This window comes from Lithobates pipiens, unplaced genomic scaffold, assembly GCF_037356315.1.
Source record: "Lithobates pipiens isolate NorthernLeopardFrog02 unplaced genomic scaffold, aLitPip1_a1.2 Scaffold_22, whole genome shotgun sequence".
Taxonomy (NCBI): Eukaryota; Metazoa; Chordata; class Amphibia; order Anura; family Ranidae; genus Lithobates; species Lithobates pipiens.
In genome coordinates, this window is record NW_027507784.1 from 40,029,505 (window position 1) to 40,042,509 (window position 13,005).

At 43.6% G+C, this 13,005-nt stretch overlaps 1 protein-coding gene across 2 annotated transcripts in view; it reads left to right on the top strand.

The window, feature by feature from the left end:
- The window catches only part of LOC143923628 (large neutral amino acids transporter small subunit 4-like), a 36,492-nt gene extending 29,081 nt beyond the window's left edge, over positions 1-7,411 (top strand). For both annotated transcript variants that reach the window (XM_077447427.1, XM_077447428.1), the window contains exons 12-14: positions 2,370-2,443; positions 2,543-2,666; positions 6,797-7,411. In XM_077447427.1, the coding sequence (XP_077303553.1) occupies positions 2,370-2,443; positions 2,543-2,666; positions 6,797-6,952 (354 nt within the window). In that variant the 3' untranslated portion in view covers positions 6,953-7,411. The remainder of the gene's footprint in view (positions 1-2,369; positions 2,444-2,542; positions 2,667-6,796) is intronic.
- Positions 7,412-13,005: the final 5,594 nt, after the last annotated feature.

Here is a 13,005-nt window from a genome sequence, read left to right on the forward strand (position 1 = left end):
GGGAGGTATGGTCCTGTGCGTCTTTGGTTCTGTTTCAGTCCCTGATACAGAGAACAGGAATGCACCGGACCCCCGCTGTCGGCCGCATCCGTCTGCATTGTGACCCCCCCCCCCCCCCCCCGCCTAAAAGAAAATTCACAAAACTATCATCCTCCCTTTTTTACATCAAAAACAGGTCAGTGCTTACAATATAGTAATACCGCTAAAATCGCTAGGACCTTCGGGGGTCACTTACCTCTGGCTCACACACACCGGGTGATATAGGCTTGTGTTGATCTGCCCTGATCAATTCAAGGACACTGAGAAAACAATTGTTATCTATGTGTCTTGTTTACACCATTCAAGTGCGTTTAGCATACGTTGCACCTAAAAGCTACCTGTCTGCTTTTAATGTAACAAAACTCACAAAAATGCATTTTAACCACTTGCCGACCAGCCGCCGCAGTTTTCCTGCGACAGAATGGCACGGCTGGGCGAAATGACGTAACCTTATGTCGCTTCGCGTTCTGGCCACTAGGGGCGCACGCGCGCACACCCACAGCTCGTGCCCGGAGCCGATGCGAGTGGGTGCGATGCGAGGGCTCCCGCGATCGCTCGTGACAGAGGGAGAACCGGGATCTGTGTGTTTAAACACTCAGATTCTGGTTCTTTCAGGGGAGTAGAGACAGATCATGTGTTCATACTAAGTATGAACACCGATCTCTCTCTCCTCCTAGACAGTCCCATCCCCCCCTACAGTGAGAACACAGCGATGGAACACATTTAACCCCTTGATCGCCCCCTAGTGTTAACCCCTACCCTGCCAGTGACATTTATAAAATACAGTGGAACCTTGGTTAACGAGTAACGCAGTTATCGAGCGCTCTGAAAGACGAGCAATTTGTTTCTTTTTTAAATTCTGCTTCGGTTTGCGAGTGTTGTCTCACAAAACAAGCAGAATTCAAGCTAATGGGCTGCGCAGTACCACATTTGGCCAGAGGCTCGGGGGCGCCGGTGACACTCAAAACTTTCGAAGCCATTCGCATACTCCATTCCCAAGCCTTTCCGAGGGTTTCTGAGTTCAGCTGAGCTGTCCCTGAGTATTTCCGTGCCCCCCCCCCCCCCCATCTCTGGCCACATGCGTTTCCATTGACTTCTATGGAGAAACTCGCTTTGATATGCGAGTGCTTTGGATTACAAGCATTCTCCTGGAACAGATTATGCTCGTAATCCAAGGCTCCACTGTAATCAGTGCATTTTTATAGCACTGATCGCTGTATAATTATCAATGGTCCCAAAAATGTGTCAAAAGTGTCCGATCTGACCTTTGCAATATTGCGGTCCCGATTAAAAATCGCAGATCGCCGCTATTACTAGTAAAAAAAAAAAATAATAATAATAAAAATGCCATAAAACTATCTCGTTTTGTAGATGCTATAACTTTTGCTCAAACCAATCAATATACGCTTATTGTGATTTTTTTTTTAGCAAAAATATGTAGAAGAATACGTATCAGCCTAAACTAAGGAAAACATTTTTTTTTTTTTTTATGGAAAAAAATGTGGGATATTTATTATAGCAAAAAGTAAAAGATGTTGTGTTTTTTTTCAAGATTTTCGCTCTTCTTTTGTTTATAGCGCAAAAAATAAAAACCGCAAAGGTGATCAAATACCACCAAAAGAAAGCTCTATTTGTGGGAAAAAAAGGACATTAATTTTGTTTGGGTACAACGTCACATGACCGCGCAATTCTCATTTAATGCGACGTAGTGCCAAATTGCAAAAAAAAAAAAATGGCTTGGTTATTGAGCAGCCAAATCTTCCGTGGCTGAAGTGGTTATCCCTCTATAGCAGTGATGGCGAACCTTGGCACCCCAGATGTTTTGGGACTACATTTCCCATGATGCTCAACTACACTGTAGAGTGCCTGAGCATCATGGGAAATGTAGTTCCAAAACATCTGGGGTGCCAAGGTTCTCCATCACTGCTCTATAGTGTGTACTTGTCTCAATCCAGAGCACTAAGTGTGATTTCTGTCTGCTGCTTCCTTCCTCTGCTATCTGCGTGACTCATTTCTGACAAGTTTTCCTGACATTAAGAGGAAAAAGGTGACAGGGAAAAGGAGCTCCAGAACACAGCCTGTGATTGACAGACACTTTTGCTGTGTGAAGGGGTAGTCCCTTCCGTCCAATCAGCTCTCCACCTCCTTTTTTTTTATTTATTTCTGACAGCTCTGTCAACAGACCATTTATTTCTCAATATCCTTAATCTTCCTTTAAGATCATATATGAATGTAAATAATTTTAGGCATGTCATTGAAGTTGGTGACAGAATTTCTAAGATTGTATGGTATCTTATTGACTTCCACCTTATTTAATTCTCATCTCTCAGATCCTTTCGTTCATCTTTCACATCATTGTACGGGCGTCCATGTTTATGGTTAGCACCAGCCTGTATCACGTCATGTGAGTATAGTCCTGACAACAGGAATTATGGGTTTGCTGGGATCTATACAATGATAAGGATCGCTCATCTATTTAATTCTTTCTTTTTTTTTTATCCAGGTTCCACAAGGATCACTTTGGATCTCTGCTGGGAATCCATATGGTCATCACATCCCTCTTTACACTTCTACAACATCCGCTCTTCCTGCTGCTTACTGGCCCACTGGAGAGTGATCCTTTCTGGGTAAGAGGCGGCCGCAGCTATTTTCTTAGGTCAGAAGAGCGCCAAACCAATCGATGAGTTCATTCATCAAATTCTAGAATGACGAGCCAACACGTTTTGGAGGTTCTGAAAGGCAACCATTCATCAGGGCTCACAGAGTGCAAGTGAAAAATGGAATCATCATAAGCTTCAAATGGTTAAACATTTTCACTTCCCAGACACTCCAAGACAATGAACAGTCCTTTGGCTTTGTTTTGTTGTTTTATTGAGGGAATTTAACTTAGATGGGGTATGGTAAATATGGGGTGCCCAGTAGAATAATAGCAAAATTGCCAACTGTATACACCCTTTGTACACTTCTCCAGAATCCTCCTGCACAACTCGTGCTTGCAGACTATTGCTCTCACATGGTTAGGCCTGACACTGGCTCAGCCAGGCCTTAGGAATGGCCCTTTGCAGGCAGGGACCGCAGGCGCCTATAGTGAAGTAGAAAATATGAAGTTTCCTTAGTGCTAGCTGTCCTAACAGATGGACTTCTGCTCCCAGACAACCTTCCTCAGGTCCTGCCAGCCCCCATGGCTGCAGCTGCCTGACTTCACTGCCCGCAACATCACAGTCCATACTACTGGCTCTGCACCCTTCCCAGACTGCACACTCCCAGTCCTCCTGACTATGAATGTCACTCACCAGCCCTCCTGGCTGCAACTTGTGGTTCCCTCCTGAAGACTTCCCCGGCAGTACTAGCTCCTGCTGTCCTCTCTAACTTCTCCTATGCCTCCTGTTCAGATCCTTCATGAGTACTTGAAAAGCTCCATCCTGAACCCGAGTCACAGGCCCAAGGTCACCCCCCTCAGACTGAGGAGCTCCCTCAAAGGCCCCAACAGCCTAGTACTCCATCCTCAGTTCTTCCACCCAGTCAACTCCCCCCAGATGGGCTGACCCTGGGTATTTCAAGGAGGCCTGTGCCTTGCCAATGCTAGCTGGGAATTGGTCAGGGCTCTCTGAGAAACCCCATACAGCTCCACCTCTCTTCCCTCCTCTTCTTCTAGAATCCTGTAGAACAGTGGTCATCAACCTTGTCCTCAGGGCCCACTAACAGGCCAGGTTTTATGTATTACCTTGGGGAGATGCAGACTAGAGTACTGCAATCACTGAGCATAAAATTATATCATCTGTGATGTATTTCAGTTATCTTGCAAACCTGGTCTGTTAGTGGGCCCTGAGGACAGGGTTGATGACCACTGATATAGAAGAAAGAGGGAGGTAACAGTGAAGTGATACGGTCTATGAGTCATAGCTGCTATTCTGAGCCACTCCCAGCCCACACAAACCAAAAACAAACAGGCGCAACTTCCTGCTAGACCTGCTTAAGTTTGCCAAATTCTAACCTCTGGCACCTACAGTATCTCACAAAAGTGAGTACACCCCTCACATTTTTGGTAATATTGTATTATATCTTTTCATGTGACAACACTGAAGAAATGACACTTGTCTACAATGTAAAGTAGTGAGTGTACAGCTTGTATAACAGTGTAAATTTGCTGTCCCCTCAAAATAACTCAACACACAGCCATTCATGTCTAAACCACTGGCACAAAAGTGAGTACACCCCTGAGTGAAAATGTCCAAATTGGGCCCAAAGTGTCAATATTTTGTGTGGCCACCATTATTTTCCAGCACTGCCTTAACGCTCTTGGGCATGGAGTTCACCAGAGCTTCACAGGTTGCCACTGGAGACCTCTTCCCCTCCTCCATGACGGAGCTGGTGGATGTTGGAGACCTTGCGTTCCTCCACCTTCTGTTTGAAGATGCCCCACAGATGCTCAATAGGGTTTAGGTCTGGAGACATGCTTGGCCAGTCCATCACCTTTACCCTCAGCTTCTTTAGTAAGGCAGTGGTCATCTTGGAGGTGTGTTTGGGGTGGTTATCATGTTGGAATACTGCCCTGCGGCCCAGTCTCTGGAGGGAGGGAATCATGCTCTGCTTCAGTATGTCACAGTACATGTTGGCATTCATGGCTCCCTCAATGTACTGTAGCTCCCCAGTGCCAGCAGCACTCATGCAGCCCCAGACCATGACACTCCCACCACCATGCTTGACTGTAGGAAAGACACACTTGTCTTTGTACTCCTCACCTGGTTGCCACCACACATGCTTGTCACCATCTGAACCAAGTAAGTTTATCTTGGTCTCATCAGACCACAGGACATGGTTCCAGTAATCCTTGTCCTTCTGGGACAACAGCCATGCAGACCAATTTGATGCAGTGTGCTGTTATATAAGCTGTACACTCAACACTTTACAAAGTGTCATTTCTTCAGTGTTGTCACATGAAAAAGATATAATAAAATATTTACAAAAATGTGAGTGGTGTACTCACTTTTGTGAGATACGGTATATATGTGAAGGGTGCCTACCTACACTAAAATGGCCAGTGAGTTGTCCAAGTCCAAGTTGAAGGGGTTGTGAACTTCCAAAACATGGGAATATCAAGCTGGAGCCACAAAAAGATGAGGACCTTTTGGGAAGGTAAGAATGGGGGGGGGGGGGGGGGCAGAGAGGGGGAAAAAAGAGAAGGAAGGGAGGCAGTGCGACGGAACAGGGTGGTAAACGGAGAGGTAAAGGGGGTGGGGTTTCCCACAAGGGCTTTAAGTTTAACATGCAGCAAAAAATGTATAGATAGGCAGGGCTAAAAGAGGAAAGGGCGTAATTGAGCCAGGGTTCCCAGATTGAGGAATTTGGATTGTGTATCCTTTTTTTTTTTTTACAAATTAAAAGATGACAGTAAATATTGTAGCTGCTATCTTTTAACAATAAAGAACTTACCACTGCCTGGGTCCATTGTTGTCTTGCAGCAGCTGGTTCTTCTTACCCTTGTGGGTCCTCAGCACCACCATTTTGGATATGGGAGTCAACAGTGACATCCTAAGGAAACACAGCCAACTCTCCACTACACATTAGAGAGATCACATGGCGCGGGACTGGTCCTGCATCTCCTGGGATGTGTGATGTGTCCCAGGAGGCTGCAGGTGGGGAGCATGCAGAACATTCTCACCTAAGCAAGAGTTAAAGAAGTGGGAACAGGTACCTGTCAAAAAAGGTACTCGCTATAAAAAAAAAAAAAAGAAAAAGGGTTAGGGACAGGGGTGGGAAGTTGATTAAGTGGCATTTTGACTTTGGAGAAGGCCCGCTTATGAGGGTGCTGGGTAGATGTATAGTTTCTCAGTGACTAGCACTGTATTCATGCGTTCTCTTATTTACCCACAAACTAAGTCAGGGGTGCTCGACCTGTGGCCCTCCAGCTTCTGCACAACTACAAGTCCCATCATGCCTCTGCCTTTGGGAGTCATGCTTGTACCTGTCAGTCTTGCAATGCCTCATGGGGCTTGTAGATCTGCAACAGCTTGAGGGCCACAGGTTGAGCACCCATTAACTAAGTCTAATGTGGTCTTCTTTCAGGCTTTAGCTATAGCAGTGATGGCGAACCTTGGCACTCCAGATGTTTTGGAACTACATTTCCCATAATGCTCAGGCACTCTGCAGTGTAGTGGAGCATCATGGGAAATGTAGTTTCAAAACATCTGGGGTGTCAAGGTTCACCATCACTGAGCTATAGTATATTTTTTTGTTAGCAATCCCCTGAATTGTATCATGCGAAAGAGCTATCCAAGCATCCTTTAGAATGGTAACGTGGAATAGGGTTTAAATGAGGCCAAATATTCCAGACCCGGGGTACCATTTTAATACGACACCAGAGAAAATGGCAGCTGTTTCAAAACACAACTGAAATGGATAAGCGTGGAAAGGAATCAAAGAAATCATTGACATCTGGCTACATAACTGCCTTTACTATTTTCCATGATACTATGCTTGGGTTATCACCCTCATGGCTACTTTTATTTGCTATATTTTTTGTAATAAAATATCTACCCTTTATGAATTTGGTGTTATGTACTATAATACTGGTCAATCATCCGTGAAAAAACCTCATCATTCTTTACGCTTCCTCCATTGAATTTTTTCGGGTTGATGACCCACCAGTTTATGACTATGAGTTAGCATTCTTTATGGCCTAATCCTCCCGCACATATTTAGCTTGGCGAAAAGAATTAAAGAATAAAAAATAAATAAATGTTTTTTTTTTTTGCAGATTCATGTGGCGTTCCTGGCACTTTCCCTCGGCTCATTCGCTGTCCCGGTCCACCTGGCCATCAGGAAAAGGCAGAAGAAGCACCATCTCCTCGCTCGCCCTGTTTATTATCACCCAGCCAAGGTCCTCACCCACCCCACTAAAACTACAGCCTGACATCAAAGAGGTTTATAGACTTTTTACAGTTCTTGTGAGTGAATCAGATCAGTTTAATGTAAATTATTACAGATTTATATATCTGTTTAAAAAAATAAAAATCCTGGTGTAGTTTCTTAATTCTATACATGGACGGCCGCATGCGTGTGTAGATTGTTTATATATATAAACACACACAATAAATATATATATATACATACATACATACATACATACACACACACACACACAGTTGTATCTCAAAAAAATTGAATATCAAAAAGTTACATTTATTTCAGTAATTCAAAAGGTGAAACTCAAATTATATAGATTTACTACAGAGTGATATACTGTATTTCAAGCAATTCTTTCTTTTAATTTTGATTATGGCAGCATATAGCTACTGAATGCCCAAAAATTTTGTATCTCAGGAAATGTGATTATTACATAACACCAATCAAAGGATTTTTAATACAAGAATGTTGGCTTCCTGCAAAGTTTGTCCATGTACAGTACAGTAAGCACTCAATACTTGGTTGGGGCTCCTTTTGCATGAATTATTGCATTGATGGGGAGTGGCATGGTGGGGATCAACCGGTAGCACCGCTGAGGTGTTATGGAAGCCCAGGTTGTTTTGATCACAACCTTCAGCTCTTCTGCATTGGTGGGCCTGGTGTCTCCCATCTTCCTCTTGACATTACCCCATCGAGTCTATATTGCAGTGATGGCAAACCTCGGCACCCCAGATGTTTATGAACTACATTTCCCATGATTCTCAACTACACTGCAGTGTAGTGGAGCATTATGGGAAATGTAGTTCCAAAACATCTGGGGTGCCAAGGTTTGCCATCAATGCTCTATGGCAGGGATATGCAATTAGCGGACCTCCAGCTGTTGCAGAACTCCAACTCCCATGAGGCATAGCAAGACACTGATAGCTACAAGCATGACACCCAGAGGAAGAGGCATGATGAGAGTTGTAGTTTTGCAACAGCTGGAGGTCCGCTAATTGCATATCCCTGCTCTATGGGGGGTTTAGGTCAGGCGAATTTGCTGGCCAATCAAGCACAGCGATACCATGATCATTAAACCAGGTGTTGGTACTTTTGGCAGTGTGATCAGGTGCCAAGTCCTGCTAGAAAATGAATTCAGCATCTCCATAAAGCTGGTCAACAGAGGGAAGCATGAAGTGCTCTAGAACAGGGATCCTCAAACTACGGCCCACCAGCTGTTGCGAAACTACACATCCCATGAGGCATTGTAAAACATTCACAGACATGACTAGGCATGAAGGGAATTGTAGTTCCTGAACAACTGGAGGGCCAGAGTTTGAAGACCCATGCTCTAGAATCTCCTGCTAGAGGGCTGCCCTGACTTTAGACTTGATAAAACACAGTGGACCAACACCAGCAGATGACACGGCTCCCCAAATCATCACAGCCGGTGGAAACTTCAAACTGGACCTCATGGAACTTGGACTCTGTGCCTCTCCGCTCTTCCTCCAGACTCCGGGACCTTGATTTCAAAATGAAATGCAAAATTTACTTTCATCTGAAAAGAGGACTTTGAACCACTGAGCAACAGTCCAGGCCTTTTGTTTTCTCTTAGATTAGGTAAGATGCTTCTGACATTGTCTCTGGTTCAGGAGTGACTTGACACAAAGAATGCGACAGTTGCAGCCCATGTCCTGGATACGTATATGTGTTGCGGCTCTTGAAGTACTGACACCAGCCGTAGTCCACTCCTTGTGAATCTCCCCCAAATTCTTGAACGGCCTTTGCTTCACGATCCTCTCAAATCTGCAGTTATAGCTGTTGCTTGTGCACCTTTTTCTACCACTCAACTCTACGTTAATATGCTTGGATACAGCACCCTGTGAACAACCAGATTATTTAGCAATGGCCTTTTGTGACTTAACCTCCTCGTGGAGGGTGTCAATGACCGTCTTCTGGACAGCAGTCTGTCCCGTGATTGTGTAACCTACTAAACCAGACTGAGACACCCTTTTAGGTAGCCAATTCGAGTGTGACACCGTGAGTCTACTCACGATGTCACACTGGCATTGGCTACTGAACTTTTTCACAATAGTCTAACTTTCTGAGATACTGAATTATGGGCTTGCACTAGCTATAAGCCATAATCATCAAAATTAAAAAGAAAGAAATGTTTGAAATATATAACTCTGTGTGTAATGAATTTACATACGACAGTGCCCTGAAAAAGTATTCATACCTCTTAAAATTCTCCACATTTGTCATGTTACACCGACAATTTTTAACAAAAACATACAATAGGATATTAGGATTTTATGTGATAGACCAACACAAAGTGGCACATAATTGTGAAGTGGAAGGAAAATTATAAATGGTTTTAAATCTTTTTTACAAATAAATGTGAAAAGTGTGATGTGCATTTGTATTCAGCCCCCTTTACTCTAATACCCCCTAACTAAAATCTAGTGGAAACAACTGCATTCAGAAGTCACCTAATTAGTAAATAGAGTCCACCTGTGTGTAATTTAATCTCAGTATAAATACAGTTGTTCTGTGAAGCCCTCAGAGGTTTGTTAGAGAATCTTAGTGAACAAACAGCATCATGAAGGCCAACGAACACACCAGACAGGTCAGGGAGAAAGTTGTGGAGAAGTTTAAAGCAGGGTTAGGTTATAAAAAATAAAAAAGCTTTTAACCTCTCAGGGACCACTGTTCAATCCATCATCCGAAAATGGAAAGCATATGGCACAACTGCAAGCCTACCAAGGTATGGCGGTCCACCTAAACTGAAAGGCCGGGCAAGGAGAGCATTCATCAGAGAAGCAGCCAAGAGGTCCATGGTGACTCTGGAGGAGCTGCAGAGATCCACAGCTCAGGTGGGAGAATCTGTCCACAGGACAACTATTAGTCATACATTCTAGAAATCTGAACTTTATGGAAGAGTGGGAAGAAGAAAGACATTGTTGAAAGAAAGCCTTAGGCCCCTTTCACACTTGTTTGACTTGGGACTGCAAAGTCACATGACAAGTTGTTCCCCATGATTTCCAATGATAACCATTCATATATGTGCGACTTCAAGTTGTGCCGACTTCAAAGTAGTCCCTGTACTACTTTGGTCCGACTTTCATGTGAGTTGATGTCAATAGACCTCGTTTAAACAGACATTCCCTGAAATTGTGGCAAATTCACAGTAAAATCACGCAACTTTTAAGTCGTGGTAGTGTGAAAGGGGCCTTGAGAAATCCCGTTAGCAAGAAGTCATGTGGGGGACACAGAAAACATGTGGAAGAAGGTGCTCTGGTCAGATGAGCCAAAATCGAACTTTTTGGACTAAAAGCAAAACTCTATGTGGTGGAAAACTAACACTGCACATCACCCTGAACACACCATCCCCACTGTGGAACATGGTGGTGGTAGCATCATGTTGTGGGGATGTTTTTCTTCAACAAGGACAGGGAAGCTGGTCAGAGTGAGAAGATGGATGGAGCCAAATACAGGACAATCTTAGAAGAAAGCCTGTTAGTCCGCAAAAGACTTGAGACTGGGGCGGAGATTCACCTTCCAACAGGACAACGACCCGAAACATACAGCCAGAGCTACAATGGAATGGTTTAGATCAAAACATATTCATGTGTTAGAATGGCCCAGTGAAAGTCCAGACCTAAATCCAATTGAGAATCTGTGGCAAGACTTCAAAATTGCTGATCACAGACGCTCTCCATCCAATATGACAGAGCTTGAGATATTTTGCAGAGAAGAATGGGCAAAAATGTCTCTCTCTAGATGTGTAAAGCTGGTAGAGACATCCCCAAAAAGACTTGTAGCTGTAATTGCAGAGAAAGGCGGTTCTAAAAAGTATTGACTCCGGGGGGCGCCATACAAATGCACTTTTCACATATTTATTTGTAAAAAAATTTGAAAAAACATTTATAAAACTTTCCTTCCACTTCACAATTATGAGCCACTTTGTGTTGGTCTATCACATAAAATTCCAATAAAACACATTTACGTTTTGGGTGGTAACGTGACAAAATGTGGGAAATTGCAAGGAGTATGAATAATTTTTTTTCAAGGCACTGTATAGGAGTTTCACTTTTTGAATTGAATAATTTTTTTACGATATTCAAATATTGAGATGCACCTGTATGTATGCCGGTGTACACAACACACACATTATATATTAAAAATAATAATAATACAGACTGTGCTTCTTGCAATTCATGCATTTTCTCCATTCAAGGCTCTGTGGGTCGGGTGAGGCTGAGAACAGACTCTTGTAAGTTGTTAAAGACATGCGATCACCAGCCTATTTAAAGGGCAAAATGGCAGAAGTTCCTGACAGCCCGACGCCTAAGCAAGCTATGCTCACAGATCCACTCCATTACCACTTATTCAATAGGCACCTTATATAGTATTGTAAACTCTAATTTAACCACTTCAGCCCCTGAAGATTTGGCTGCTCAATGACCAGAGCATTTTTTGTGATACAGCACTGCAGCGCTTTAACTGACAATTGCGTATTGTCGTACAATGCTGTGCCCAAACAAAATTGACGTCTTTTTTTCCCCCCAACAAATAGAGATTTCTTTTGGTGGTATCCGATCACCTCTGCGGTTTATTTTTTGCGTTATAAAAAAAAGTAACAATTTCGAAAAAACTAAAAATACAATATTTTGTACTTTTTGCTATAATAAATATCCCTATTTTTTTTTTCTCAGTTTAGGCCAATAGGTATTCCACATATTTTTGTTAATAAAAATCACAATAAGCATATATTGATTGGTTTGCGCACAAGTTATAGCGTCTACAAAATAGGGGATAGATTTATGGCACTTTTATTATTTTCTTTTGCTAGTAATGACGGCGATCTGCGATTTTTATCATCACCGCAACATTATGGCCGGCACATCGGACACTTTTGACACATTTTTAGGATGCTTAACAATTATACAGCGATCAGCGCTATAAAAATGCACTGATTACTCACTGTCAGGGAAGGGATTAACACTAGGGGGCGATCAAGGGGTTAAGTGTGTTCCCTGACTGTGTGTTCTAACTGGAGGGGGAGGGGACTGACTAGAGGAGATGACAGATCGTGGTTCCTAGCTATTAGGAACTCACAATCTGCATCTCCTCACCGAACAGGGATTTGTGTATGTATGTATATACACACACACACACACATATACATATACACACACACACACACACACACACACACACGTCCCTGTTCTGCCTCTCATGCCTGCAATCGCCCATGGCTGGTGGTCATTGGCCACGAGCATCGGCACTCCCGCAATGCAGCGGGCGCTCGTGCGCCTGCTATCCCGCTTAAAGGGGCCGATGTATGGCTACGACGGCTGGCGGGATTGTGCCGACCTGCCGCAGTATAATGACGGGCAGCTAGACGGCAAGCGGTTAAGAAAAACAAATAAATATGTTATACGTACCTGCACTGTGCAGTGGTTTTGCACACAGCAGCCATGATGATCCTCCTCTGGTCCCCCGTTGGCGCTCCTGGCTCCTCCCCTTTTCTGAGTGCCCCCATAGCAAGCCACTTGCTATGAGCACTCACGCATGCTTGCTCTTGAGCACCGCTCTGTGTGTCAATTGACTGACACACACACACACACACACACACACACACACACACACACAGCACAGCCCTGCCCCCGCCTCACTGGCTGCGACTGACAGCAGCAGGAGGAGCCAATGGCTTCCACTGCTGCATCTGAGCCGATCAGGAGGGAGAGAATGCATGAAGGTTATATTAAGAAGAAAAAAAAAAAAAAAAAAAAAAATCCTCTGCCTATAGAACCACTTTAATAAATTGCCTGCTCACAAATTGTATTAATTATAAAGCAACATACAGATATAAAAAATAAATGAAAAAAAAATAAAACAAAATTTCTGGTCATTTGATATTTACCAGCCTTACAGATTTGTAAACTTTGATTTAAATTCATTTTTACACACCGTATTGCACTGCGACATCTGAAGGCTGCTGGGTTCAGAGGTCATGGAGCCCTCCTGTGTGGGCAGCACAGTGACAGCAGAAGTCGGGAGGTCTGTTTGTAGGCA